We start from the raw sequence: 14,055 nt of genomic DNA, 5'->3' as shown, positions 1-14,055 counted from the left end.
GAAAGGGCCCATGCTGAGGATTAGATGAGTTGAATCATCTATCAGTGTCTGTAGGGTTATTTAAACCCAAATTTTGATACTGACATTCAGTTCTTTGCCTTTCCAGGAAACAAGGCTGGGAAAGCTCATCAATGATGTTCGAAAGAAAACCAAGAATGAGGAGCTTGCGAAGCGCGCCAAGAAACTGCTGCGGAGTTGGCAAAAGTTGCTGGTCGAGCCTGTCGGCCAGATCGAGTCTGTCGGCCAGATCGAGTCTGTACCCAGAGCGCTGCCCAACTCTCCTGGCTCAGCCAATGGTGGAGCTCATGCCTACAAGCATGACTTGCCGTCTCTGGCCACCAGCACTGCAGTAGGAGGAGCCAAGCCAGTCCCAGATCTGAAAAGCAAGAATGACATGCATAACTCATATACTCTGCTTGCAGACAAGCAGGGCAATCGGAAGCGGAAAGGGGATCACCGGGGTGGCGTGAAAGGGCCACCGTCCAAAGTCCCAAAGGCCAATAATGAACAGCTGCAGAACTCTACGCCACCACCTTCCAATGGAATCCGTAGCAGTCCTGAAAATTTCCCAAGTCCTCCAGACACTGCATCTGCAAACACCCATGCCATCCCAGGCAAAAGCAGACCAGAGCACCAGACACCACATGAAAATGACAAACATAGCAAGATACCAGTCAATGCTGTGAAACCCCATACTAGTTCTCCAGGACTTGTAAGAAACCCAAGCACTTCCTCATTGCTGAAGACTGCTATTCTTCAGCAACATGGAAAAACAGATGATACTGGGGTATGTTATCGACCCAGTAGCCCCCGCTGTCAATCATTTAGCCCAAGGACTCTTAAACAGGAGATGTTGGGGAAATCCTCTACGACATATGCACCTAAGGGCTCTGTATCTAGCCCATCCCAGAGCTTTACAGGAATGCCTGCTCAAACAGGTTCTGATTCAGATAAGACCACATCTCACTTGCCCAAGAACAATGTTCAGGTGCCATCCCCCGTGCCTGTATTGCAGCTAGCCACGACACCACCTCTGCCGACCCAAGCAAAAGGCTTGCACCCGTCAGAGACCGAAAGCCCTATAGATCGATTGGGACATGCATCTGGTTTAGAGACTCTTGGTGAAAACCAACTGCAGCACCATTCTGCACCAACACTACAGCAGCAGGACTCTCCGTACCACTCGCACAGCCCTAATTCATCAACTTCACATCGTGGGGAATCCTTGCACAGTCACGAGTTGGACGCAGCAGTGGGAGAGTTGTCCCCTAATGAGTGTGCCTCTTTTGGTTATGATAGCAAAAAATCATCTAAGAAAAAATACAGGTCTAGAGACTATCAAGTGAACTTAGACGGACAAGTTATCGATGATAGTGTGAAACCTGTACGGTTGAAAGAGCGTAGAATTACATTTGACCCTGCTACGGGACAGATCAAACCTTTAACCCATAAGGATTCATCTCATACTGAAAGCTTGGTTCTATCTGAGCCTCATCGAACCACTGAAATTGTACAGGAACAGAGGGTAAACTTGCAGAGTACTTTAGATCAAACAAACTGGAAAGAGTTATCCAAAAATGAAATTATTCAGTCATACTTATCGAGACAGAGCTGCCTTCTTTCATCCTCGGGAGTGCAGCCCCCAGGAGGTCACATTGTTGAGTTCCTACAGCATGAAAGCCACAGGTATAGCACTAGCACAGAGGCCCGTGAGGTCCACATATTAATACCTACTGACTCTCCCTCAGAACTTCCTGGGGTCAGTAGGGAGATCAGAGACTCGGATGTTCACCGAATACACCAACAACATTGGGCAGGTGTGAACGGTTGCTTGGACAACCATGGCAAATGGTATGATTGGACGCAGGGCATATCTTTGGACCCTCACGGTGATCAGGGACAATTGCACATACTGCCGTACGTCTGTCTAGACTGAGCGATAATGCCCATTTGGCATGCTTTGAGGTTTAACGTCAGCTGACGGCAAACAAGTGGTTACCACTTACTGGAAATGAGCAAAAACCTCCGGGATACAGGTTAAGGTTTTGAAGGTTCTGTTTCTCAGCCCATCTGTGTAAGTCCCCCACCCCCAAGTCCCTCTCTTCTGCAGTTTGCTGCTATCAGTGTTTTAATCAAAATTGCAAAGGAGGGAAAGGAGCACAAAGAAGGTTGTGAAGGAAAAAAGGAGGGGTGGTTGGTTCTGTTGCATAAACAACTCCCCACACTGATTAAGGCAGGTCTTAACCAGGGGTTGACAAGCCCAGTGTGGAGCGGTAGGAGATAATAGAGGCTTATTAAAGGTTCCAACACTTTACAATAAGCTGTATATGGTCTTGGGGCAGGTACAGGAGCTTTATGTGGCATCAAAACTAAATGAATAATGTTACCTTAAAAAGTATGCATCTATTTATTTGATTTGATTTTTCTTTTTTCAAAAAAACCCTTAATTTGGCAGAGATATCTGAGACAAATGTGCAAAAACTGTAGATCGCTTTTATTTACATCACCGCATCTCTCTTTTTGGGACGTATTTTTAAAGTGAAAAATCATGGCGGGCTGTGAATGTTTGCACAGTAAAGAGTCATACCGAACATTCCATAGGTCTTCAAGTGCTGAGAGTTGCTGTCATCTTCTGTTTAAACGGAATAAAATCTTTGGATCTTCACAATCTAGGTTTAAAAATGTTTTTACAAAGGAAAACTAATTTAGGAAGTCAAAAGATTTGGGTTGTGCTTTTTATTAATTCTCCCGCCACCAGTCAAAGTTCAAAAGTTAATTTTATAATTTTGTTCTCTGCTTTGCTCTCCTCTTGCTTGGCATCCACATTTGTTCTCACTTCTCCAAATCCCCTAGTGGAAAGAGGGTGCTACTAGTTTGCAACTTTGTACTGTGAGAAGTTGATTTAAAAAAAAATTCAAAAGGATTCTGTTTGTATGCTGGAGATATACTTGTTACCATTCCTTTTAGATATTGTTTGCCTTATGGAATCCATCATACCACAACCACAAAAACAAGAAGCCTTAGTGAATGTACAGAAATTAGACTTCTGTGTTCCTCACAATACAGAAGGAATGACTTTGCTATTTGGTCCTTTTAAGTGGACACGTTGTGATATAAATGTGGAAACAATAAAAAAAAATTTGCACAAAAAACTGTCCCCTTTTATTCAGAAAAAAATCTTCTATGGTGAATTTGCTTCCAGTAGAGAGAGAGAGATTACGGTTCACTTTAATCATCTGACTAATTACAGAGTTTAGAAATTATTGCAAACTAAAATGTGTTTTGTCTCCCAAGCTGTAAACAGATGATGCAATTTTGCATTCAATTCTGAATTGGATTCTTCTATTGGTTTCTATTTCATGTGTATTCAGCCATCAATTTGAGCATAATAAGTTTACTTTGATATGGTGTGGAATGTTTTAGTCTGAATTGGAGTTGCACTGCCCTACTGGTTTCGATCTCTCTTTAAAAACCATATCCCTCCTGATAGCTCAGTGGATATGCGCTCTGAGGTGTGGGTAGTGCTGAATGATAGGCCAGGAAAATCCTCTCTCTGCCCTTGAGCCAGGCAGAGATATACTGAGCAGAGTTTCTGTTTTAACCAGTTATTCCTACTGGAAAATGTGTGCGCATATACATGTATGAAAGTTGAATGACCATATGTGGCTTGACTTCCCAAGTAAAAAGCTGACTGAGAAAATCCAGGTGAGGCACCAGGGACCTGTTGGAACAGTCCTGACATGAGTCGCTGCCTTCGGTGTTAATCTGAAAATATTAGGGAAATTCACTGGATTAAGTCACTTGTTTAATTCTCTGCTTGTCTTCTACTGATTTTGTTCCAAATCCCTTGCTTTAACTTTCATGCTTTATTTCCTCATTTCTTTCTTTCCTCCTCCTATTACTCAATATTCTATGTATTTTTGGAGATTGTTTTTTTAAAAATTAAACAATTTTCACAATTAGATGAATTTAGTGGACAATAGAGAGCTTTTTCAACAGCTCAGCTGGAAGTAATTGAGCTACGGAGACCAGCAAGGCTCCTGCTTGGAACTCCATCTGATCTCGACCAAGGACATCAAGAGGTTTGCTACAATTCACTTCTTTGTGCTGGGTTAAGGAGGGGGAAATTAGCCTGAATTCTCATTCTTGTTTACTATCTCCAGCAATGCCTTCTGGTAGAGTGGATACTGGGTTAACCCAGGATCAAACTCTAATCTGATGCCCTTTTGGTTGAACAGGCTGACAGTCAAGGTTCTGACATAAAAATTTACCATTTGGGTGACATACAGAAAAGCTGTTGGTTTCTGCAATTGCACGACAGTATGTCGCAACTCAGTGGGGGAGAATTGAAAGAGGAAGTCATCTGGTGTTATCAGTGGTCATTGTATGTAGATTGCTTCTATTTAACTCAGTTAATGGCTCATTGAGCAAACAGAGCCACTGCATTGGAATTATGTTAGATCAGTATGCTCATGCCACTGGGGGTAATGGATCCCGTGAGAGCTCAGTCATGGCAACCTGTTTTTGGTTTTTTCTAAGAAGTGTCCCACCGGTAAATGTGGCTCAGTGCATCTGAGTGAGGAAACAAATCAATGTAGGACAGCCTTGGAAGCATAAACCTCTTTAAAATTACCCTTTTGAATTGAGTTTACTGGTAAGTACTGTATTTCTCCATTTAAAGTTTAAATCTCACTGTTTAGACCCCCTTTCCAAAAGGAACAATGACACAGATTATAAACACTTATTCTCTTGCATAGTTTCTCTCGTTCCCATGAAGCTCGATTGTTTTGTGCCCTTGTCATTTGAAGTTGGTGGCTGCTGGTTCCTAGTTTGCTCAGCTGGCTGTTTATGTGGAAGTGAAGACCATGAATGTCAAAAGACCTTTCAACCACAGGTAGGAGAGGAAAAAAGTAATTTGTAAAAAAAAATTATTTTCTTTAATTGTTGAGTATTGAAGACAACTTTAGGAATGCTGGCTTGGAAGAGTAACAGAGACCCAGGATAAAGATGAACTAACATAATATCATATGGCACAGAAGGAGGCCATTCAGCCCATCGTGGCTCTGCCAGCTTCTGAAACAACTATCTAATTAGTCCCACCCACATTTTTCCCCATCGCCGTTCAAATTTCACCTTTTCAAGTAATTATTCCGTTCCCTTTTGAAAGTTATGATTTAATTTGCTTCCACCACCCTTTCAGGCAATGCATTCCAGATCATCATAACTTGCTGCATTAAAAGTTTCTGCATCTCCCCCTCTGGTTCTTTTGCTAATTATCTTAGATCAGTGTCTTCTGATTACCACGTCTGTCAATGGAAATCATTTCTCCTTATCTCTCAAAACCCTTGACAATTTTGAATACCACCATTTAAGCACCCTGTAACCTTCACTGCTCTAACGAGAACAATCCAAACTTCTCTCGTCTCTCCATATAACAATCCTTCATCCCTGGTACCATTTTAGTAAATCTGTTCTGCACCCTCTCCAAAGCCTTGACTCCAAGATAGTTTTTTTCCAGAGGAATTTAGGATTCATCCTTTTTGCTATTTTAAAATGTCAGAATTAATAATTCCTGTCACTACTTGATTGTCAAAAAACTGAATATTTTGATTTAAAATTGACATGCACACTTTCAGGTTTTTTTGAAACAGTACCTTAACAAATTAGTTTCAAGGAATAATCACTAAGTCCTTAATGCAGGTTTTTCAAACAAAAGTCTGAATGTGGTGATCATGTCGCTGGCAGAATTGCAGGTTTTGAGTGTTTTCCACACATTCTTGGGAAACACCAAGTGGAGATCAGTGTGTTGCCCAGAAAGGAAAAGTTGGAAGGTTGGTCATTTGCTAGTGCTCCTCTGCACTTTCTGGTGTTCAGATTAAGAATGGCACTCCTCTTTACTGAAGAGAAATGTAAAGAAGAAGAATAGATTTGAAAAAAACAGGAACATCATTTCATTAAGAGTTTGGACGAAAAACCTATGTCCAAACATGGAAATTGATGTCGCTATGTTAGTTTTAAGAAGGCAGTTCACCACCACCTTCTCAAGGGCAATTAGGGATGGGCAACAAATGCTGGCCTTGCCAGCGACACCCACATCCCATGAAATATATATTAAACAAGAGAGACCTAACTGAGGCACTTGATAAGTTGATGTGCATGTGAACTAATAGGTGTGTTACTTTTTTTTTAGATCTTCTGTGTCAAAGTCGCTCTTGAGTTTTTCTGTACCATGTATCATCCCTAGGCAGGCAACTGATCATCTACCAGGTGTCCACTGATGCTATGTTACAAAAACTATATAGAGGCACTGGAGAAGGTGCAAAAATGTATAAAGATGACACCAGGACTGAGGGGTTATACTTATCATGAAAGACTGAACAGGTTGGTGCTCTTTCCCTAGTAAAGAGAAGGCTAAGGGGGATGACTTAATAGAGGTCTTTAAAATTATGAAGGTGTCTGAGAGTGTAGACATTGACAAAGTGTTTCTACGTGTGGGGAAATCCGAAGTTTAGAGGTTATGAGTAATAGGTAGTCACTAATAAATCCAACATGGAATTTGGGAGAAATTTCTGTACCCGGTGAGTGGTTAGAATATGGAATTTGCCAGCATCCGCATGGATTGGTTGAGGTGAATAACATAAATGCAATGGAGGAAGTTGATAGACATATGAGGGAGATGGGGTTAAATGAAGTAGGATAGGAAGGAGTGAGGCATAAATACCAGTATACACCAGTTGGGTTGAACATCCTGTTCCTGTGCTGTACTCTGAAGTTGGCCAGTAGAGCAACATTATATGATTTGATTTTCTATCCCTGTCCCTGTGCACTACACGCAAAAGAAAATTGGGAAGAGCCAGGTGTTTGTTCACTACTTCCTCTCACTGATTCTAGTTGGGAACTTCATGTAGATCCTTGCCACTCACCCCAACCCCTGTCAGCTTTGTTTTCTATTTCTATGGAGCTGAAGTATGTTATGTGACGTGCAATGCTGGTTGCTCAGCCATAGCTAATCAGTGATGGGTTTTTACTAACTGTTCCTTTTGCAATTCAACCCTGGTCTTTTTTCTAGGCAAATCTAATAATTTGTTATTTTTCAGAAACGTTCCTTTGAAATGCTGTTTTGGATTTCTAGCTGCCTAACATCATTCTTGGGTGGACAAGCAGAAAATCATTTTTGGGTCCACTCATTTCATAAGATGTCTGTAAAGGACAGTGATTGGAACAAAAGGCTTAATGTTGGGTCTTTTAGCTGTATTCCTCTTGTGAGAGATGAGACCAGCTGCATTAGCAGAGCACTTAGAACAATTTTAAACAATTTTGCCTTTAAGCATTTTTCTAAATTTAGTGAAAGTATCCTTCACAATTCACATTCTACTCATTAATTTTAGATTCTTCACTATAGTGGTCTTTTATCAGTTGTAAAGCAGATCTAGTCCATAATTGCCACTGTATAATACTCCTGAGCGTGATGGAAGGGTTGCTTAGTTATTTCAAAGCCAGAAGTAATGCTTCGGATGAGCAGAGGTTACTTAAGCTTTTCAATTGGTTTTGGCCAGCATGCCTCCCTTTAGGCTATTTGAAATGTATGGCATCACAGCTGAGCCTTGCCTGACACCTCACACCTACACATCACTAGATTGAGTGAGTAGACTTGTTGCTTTAATTCTCCCCCTTACTAGAGCTACAGTGACCGAATGTAGATTCTGAAATTGAACCTGTTACCTTCTGGTCTATTGCTCATGGTGTGGTGGATTTACCCTAACAAGCCACTAGTGGCAACATTTGGATGTGAGGGAAAGTCATCAAATATCCTTCTGCTCTTTGCATTTATGAAGCACTTTTCACGACCTCAAGATATCCCAAAGCATTTTACAACCAATGAAGAACTTGCCTTCACTACATTACAACAGTGACTACAATATGACTAAGATCTGGAATTTGCTATGTGGGATATAGTGGACACAGTCTTTGTTTGTTTTGTATTATTATACCTTTTTGTACCTGTTTTCCAGCTCTTACTGAACCACAAATTTGAAAATAAAGATGATTTAAAAAGAATTTCCTTGATCTCTTCATATGTCCTCCAACCTGTTTTTAAAGTGATATTAATTTTGTTTTTGCTGTGTTTCAAATGTTTTTAAAAGAAACTGTTGCACGTCGAGTCAGAGTTACACAGCACAGAAACAGGCCCTTCGGCTCATCGTGTCTTTGCTGGCCATCAAACACCTATCTATTCTAATCCCATTTTCCAGCACTTGGCCCATAGCCTTGTATGCTATGGCGTTTCAAGTGCTCATCTAAATACTGCTTAAATGTTGTGAGGGTTTCTGTTTCTACCACTCCTTCAGGTAGTATGTTCCAGATTCCAACCACCCTCTTGGTGAAAATTTTTTTCCTCAAATCCCCTCTATACCTCCTCCCCTTACCTTAAAACTATGTCCCCTAGTTATTGATCTCTCCACAAAGGGAAAAAGTTACTTCCTATCTATCCTGTCGATGCCCCTCATAATTTTGTACACCTCAATCAGGTCCCCCCTCAGCCTTCTCTGCTCTAAGGAAAACAACCCTAACCTATCCAGTCTCTCTTCATAGCTGAAATGCTCCAGCCCAGGCAACATCCTGGTGAATCTGCTCTGCACCCTCTCCAGTACAGTCACATCCTTCCTATAATGCGGTGACCAGAACTGTACACAGTACTCCAGCTGTGGCCTCACTAGAGTTTTATACAGCTCCATCATAACCTCCGTGCTCTTATATTCTATGCCTCGTCTAATAAATATTAAATATATTAGCAATTATCTTTCCTTGATATTTATGGGCGGCGCAGTGGTTAGCACTGCAGCCTCACAGCTCCAGGGTCACTTGCTAATTTTCTGCCTCCTGTTGCCTGCCCTGAAATTGTCCTATCTGAAACTGCCTTCAGATTTCCATCCCCCCTGCCAAACTAGTTTAAATCATCCCCAACAGCACCAGCAATACTTTTTGCATGGATATTTGTCCCAGTCCTGTTCAGGAGTAGACATTCCTTGTACAGGTCCCACCTTCCCCAGAACCAGTCCCAATGCCCCAGAAATCTGAAGCCCTCCCTCCTGTACCATTCGCTCAAGCCTCACATTCATCTGATGCATTCTCCTATTTCTATACTCACTAGCACATGGCTTTGGGAGTAATTCGTTCATGGGATGTGGGCGTCGCTGGCGAGGCCAGCATTTATTGCTCATCCCTAATTGCCCTTGAGAAGGTCGTGGTGAGCTGCCTTCTTGAACCGCTGCAGTCCATTTAGGGTAGGTATACCCACAGTGCTGTTAGGAAGGGAGTTCCAGGATTTTGACCCAGAGGCAGTGAAAGAACGACGATATAGTTCCAAGTCAGGATGGTGTGTGACTTGGAGGGGAAGTTGCAGGTGGTGGTGTTCCCATGTATTTGCTGCCCTTGTCCTTCCAGTTGGTAGAGGTCGCGGGTTTGGAAGGTGCTGTCTAAGGATCCTTGGTGCATTGCTGCAGTGCATCTTGTAGATGGTACACACTGCTGCCACTGTGCGTCGGTGGTGGAGGGAGTGAATGTTTATAGATGGGGTGCCAATCAAGCGGGCTGCTTTGTCCTGGATGGTGTCAAGCTTCTGGAGTGTTGTTGGAGCTGCACCCATCCAGGCAAATGGAGAGTATTCCATCACACTCCTGACTTGTGCCTTGTAGATGGTGGACAGGCTTTGGGGAGTCAGGAGGTGAATTACTCGCCTCAGGATTCCTAGCCTCTGACCTGCTCTTGTAGCCACGGTATTTATATAGCTACTCCAGTTCAGTTTCTTGTCAATGGTAGCCCCTAGGATGTAGATAGTGGGGGATTCAGCGATGGTAATGCCATTGAATGTCAAGGGGAGATGGTTAGATTCTCTCTTGTTGGAGATGGTCATTGCCTGGCACTTGTGTGGCACGAATGTTACTTGCTACTTATAAGCCCAAGTCTGGATATTTCTACACTGACTGCTTCAGTATCTGAGGAGTTGTGAATGGTACTGAATGCTGCAATCATCAGAGAACATCCCCACTTCTGACCTAATGTTGGAGGAAGGTCATTGGTGAAGCAGCTGAAGATGGTTGAGCCTAGGACACTACCGTGAGGAACCCTGCAACAAATGTCCTGGGGCTGAGATGATTGGCCTCCAACAATCACAACCATCTTTCTTTGTGCTAGGTAAGACTCCAACCAGTGGAGAATTTTCCCCCCCTGATTCCTATTGACTTAATTTTGCTCGGGCTCCTTGATGCCAAATTCCGTGAAGTGTTGCCTTGATGTCAAGGACAGTCACTCTCACCTCATTTTTGAAATTCAACACTTTTGTCCATATTTAGACCAAGGCTGTCATAAGGTCTGGGGCTGAGCAGCCCTGGAGGATCCCAAATTGAGCATTGGTGAGCAGGTTGTTGCTGAGTAAGTGCTGCTTGATAGCACTGTCGATGACACTTTCCATCACTTTGCTGATTGAGAGTAGTCTGGTGCAGTAATTGGCTGGGTTGCTTTTTTTGTGGACAGGACATACCTGGGCAATTTCCCACATTGACAGGTAGCTGCCAATGTAGATGTACTGGAACAGGTTGGTTATGGGTGCGTTCTGAAGCACAAGTCTTCAGTACTGCAGCTGGGATGTTGTCAGGGCCCATAACCTTTGCTGTATCCAGTGCTTTCATCCAATTCTTGGTGATATGTCGAGTGAATTGTATTGGTTGAAAAATGGCATCTATGATGGTGGGAACCTCAAGAGGCCGAGATGGATAATTCATTTGGCACTTCTGGCTGAAGATGGCTGCAAATCCATCTTCTGCACTGATGTGCTGGGTTCCTCCTCCGGTTAGTTGTGTTATTGTCCACTACTACCATTCATGACTGGATGTGGCAGGACTGCAGAGCAGTGATCTGATCCGTTGGTTATGGCATCACTTAGCTCAGTATATAACATGCTGCTTCCACTGTTCAGCATGCATCTACTCCTGTGTTGTAGTTTCATCAGGTTGGCACCTCATTTTTAATATGCCTGGTGCTGCTCCTAGCATGCTTTTCTACTCTCCTATTGAGCCAGGGTTGGTCCCCTGGCTTGATGGTAGTGGTAGAGTGAGGAATATGCCAGGCCATGACATTATAGATTGTGGTTGAATACAATTTTGCTGCTCATGGCCCACAGCACCTCTTGAATGCCTAGTTTTGAGCTGCTAGATGTGTTCTGAGTCTATTCCGTTTAGCATGGTGTTACTGCCACATATGATGGAGGGTGAAGATGGGATTTTGTCTCCAAAAGGACTATGCAATAGAGACTGCTACCAATACTGTCATGGACAGATAGATTTGTGAGGATGAGGTCAAGTAGGTTTATTCCTCTTGTTGGTGTTCTCACCACCTGCTGCATGCCCAGGCTAGCAGATATGTCCTTCAGGACTTGACCAGCTCAGTCAGTAGTGGTGCAACCGAATCACTATTGGTGATAGACAATGAAGTCCCTCACCCAGGGTACATTCTGTGCCCTTGCTACCCTCGCTGCTGCTTCCACATGGTGTTCAACATGGAGGAGCACTGATTCATCAGGAGGGACGGTGGCAGGTGGTAATCAGTGGGGGGGCTTCCTTGCCTGTGTGTGGCCTGATGCCATGAGACTTTATGGGATCCAGAGTCGATATTGAGGACTCCAGGGCCACTCCGACTATACACCACTGCCGCTACCGCTGATCGGCCTGTCCCGCTGGTGAGACAGGACGTTGCCAGGAATGGTGATGGAGGAGTCTGGGACATTGGCTGTAAGTTATGATTCAGTGAGTATGCCTATATCAGGCTATTGATTGACTTGAGGGACAGCTCTTGCAATTTTGGCACAAGTCCCAGAAGTTAGTGAGGAGAACTTTGCAGGTCGACTGGGCAGGGTTTGCCTTGTCGTTTCAGGTTTCCAGGTCGATGACTGGTGGTCCATCCAGTTTTATTCTTCAACTTTTCTGTAGCGTTTAATACAACTGAGTTAAAAGTCAGCCACATTGCTGTGGGTCTAAAGTCACATGTAGGCCTGCCCTGGTAAGGAGGGCACATTTCCTTCCCTGAAGGACATTCATGAACCAGATGGGTTTTTATGACAAAATGGTAGTTTCATGATTATTAGAGACTAGCATTTTTTCTAGATTTATTAATTAATTGAATTTAAATTCCCCCAGCTGCCAATGGTGGGATTTGAACTCTGGTCTCCAGAGCATTGGTCCAGGCCTCTGGATTGCTAGTCCAGTAACATTATCACTATGCTACCGTCTCCATAGCTTATCATGGTTTAAATAATGCTCAGATGTATCCCTTTTTTTGGTCCAAAATGGATGACCTCGTACTTGCATTGAAAATTATCTGCCATTGTTTGGCCCACTCATTTAATCTATCAATGTCTCTTTGTAATTTTATGCTCCCGCTACACTACCTACTAAACCACAAATATTTGTGCCATCAGCAAACTTGGATATATGGCTGCTATTGTGCTATCTCAGTATGAATCAAATGTATAGTTGAGGCCCCAGCACAGATCCTTTTGGAACACCAGTCACTTCCTTCCAATTCGAGTATATACCCCTCATCCATACAGTCTTCAATTGCCTAACCTATCTCCTAACCAGGAAATAATTTGTCTTTAATTCTGTGAGCTTTAATTTTAGCTAACATTCTCTTATTGAATGCTTACTGGAAGTCCATATAAACTACATTCCATAGATATTCTCTTGTCTACTACTTTCATTATTTTCCCCAAAAATTCAATTAGGTTCCTTCGACATGATCTCTCCTTTACAAATCCATGTTGGCTGTCTCTAATCAACTCAAATTTCTCTAACTGCTCAGTCACTCTGTCCTTAATTATAGATTTCAATAACTTAACCACAACTGATAGACTAACAGTTCTACAATTTCCTGGTTTCTCTCATCTTTCTTTGTAAAAGAAAATGGAGTACATTTGTAATTTTCCAATCTAAAGGGACAATTCCTGAATCAAGAGAGCTTTGGAAGATTACAGCTAGACCATCTGCAACTTCCTCACCTACTTCCTTTAAAATCCTGGGGTGGAAACCATCAGGTGCTGAGGATTTGTCAGTCTTTAGTGCCATTATCTTTTCTAATACTGTTTTTGTGCTTACCTTAACTTTAATGGCTTCTTGTACTTGGTTCATTATTAGTTTCTCTGGAATGTCAGATATATTTATTCTCTTCCATGAAGATTGACATAAAGTAATTATTCAACAAGTATGCCATGTCCTTATTTTCATTTGCAATATTATCCTCATCTGTTTTTAAAGGACCTGCATTGTCCTTGACTATCCTTTTTCTTTTGATATAATTGTGCGAACTTTTTGCATGAAGCTTAATATCACCCATCGTTTTGTATTCCCTTTTACAGCACTTTGAGTTATAGAATCATTTACAGCACAGAAGGAGGCCGTTAACCATCAGGTTCATGCCGGCTCTGCACGGAGCAAGTCAGTCAGTCCCACTCCCCGGCTCAATTCCCATAGTCCTGCAAGTTTATTTCCTTCAAGTAGCCATCCAATTTCCTTTTGAAATCATTGTCTCCGCTTCCTCCACCCTTGTGGGCAGCAAGTTCCAGGCCATTACCACCCGCTGCGTAAAAAAGTTCTTCCTTACATTCCCCTTGCACCTCTTGCCCAAAACCTTTAAACTGCGTCCCCTAGTCTTTGTACCATCAGTTAATGGGAACAGTTTTTCCTTGTCTACTAAGCCTGTCATAATCTTGACACCTTGATCAAATTTTCCCTCAATCTCCTTTGCTCCAAGAGAACAAACCCAGCTTTTCCAACCTATCCTTGTAACTAAAATCAACCATCCCTGGAACCATTCTGGTAAATCTCCTCTGCACCCTGTCAAGAACCCTCACATCCTTTCTAAAGTGTCAGAACTGGACGCAATACTCAAGTTGGGGCCCAACCAGAGCTTTATAAAGGTTCAGCAAAACTTCCCTGCTTCTGTGCTCAATGCCTCTATTTATGAAGCCCAAGGGCAGCGCAGTGTTTAGCACCGCAGCCTCAC

At 42.7% G+C, this 14,055-nt stretch overlaps 1 protein-coding gene and 1 long non-coding RNA gene across 7 annotated transcripts in view; both read left to right on the top strand.

The window, feature by feature from the left end:
• crsp7 (cofactor required for Sp1 transcriptional activation, subunit 7) overlaps positions 1-3,276 on the top strand; it is a 178,334-nt gene extending 175,058 nt beyond the window's left edge. For 4 of the 5 annotated variants that reach the window (XM_068016645.1, XM_068016648.1, XM_068016646.1 and 1 more), the window contains one exon: positions 107-3,275. In XM_068016645.1, the coding sequence (XP_067872746.1) occupies positions 107-1,936 (1,830 nt within the window). In that variant the 3' untranslated portion in view covers positions 1,937-3,275. Of the gene's footprint in view, positions 1-106 lie in introns of all 5 variants that reach the window. The other variant, XM_068016644.1, reaches the window with a different exon arrangement.
• A 603-nt stretch (positions 3,277-3,879) lies between these two features.
• Positions 3,880-8,028, top strand: LOC137351801 (uncharacterized). Of its 2 annotated transcripts, XR_010969573.1 has the most exons (4): positions 3,880-4,654; positions 4,758-4,894; positions 6,191-6,381; positions 7,098-8,028. It is a non-coding gene; the product is annotated as an uncharacterized lncRNA (long non-coding RNA). The 2 variants fall into 2 exon arrangements; XR_010969572.1 differs by having other exon boundaries at positions 6,191-8,028.
• The last annotated feature ends 6,027 nt before the right edge of the window (positions 8,029-14,055 follow it).

This window comes from Heterodontus francisci, chromosome 36, assembly GCF_036365525.1.
Source record: "Heterodontus francisci isolate sHetFra1 chromosome 36, sHetFra1.hap1, whole genome shotgun sequence".
Lineage (NCBI taxonomy): Eukaryota > Metazoa > Chordata > Chondrichthyes > Heterodontiformes > Heterodontidae > Heterodontus > Heterodontus francisci.
The sequence above is the reverse complement of the archived record's forward strand: the minus strand, read 5'-3'. Positions and strand labels throughout refer to the sequence as shown.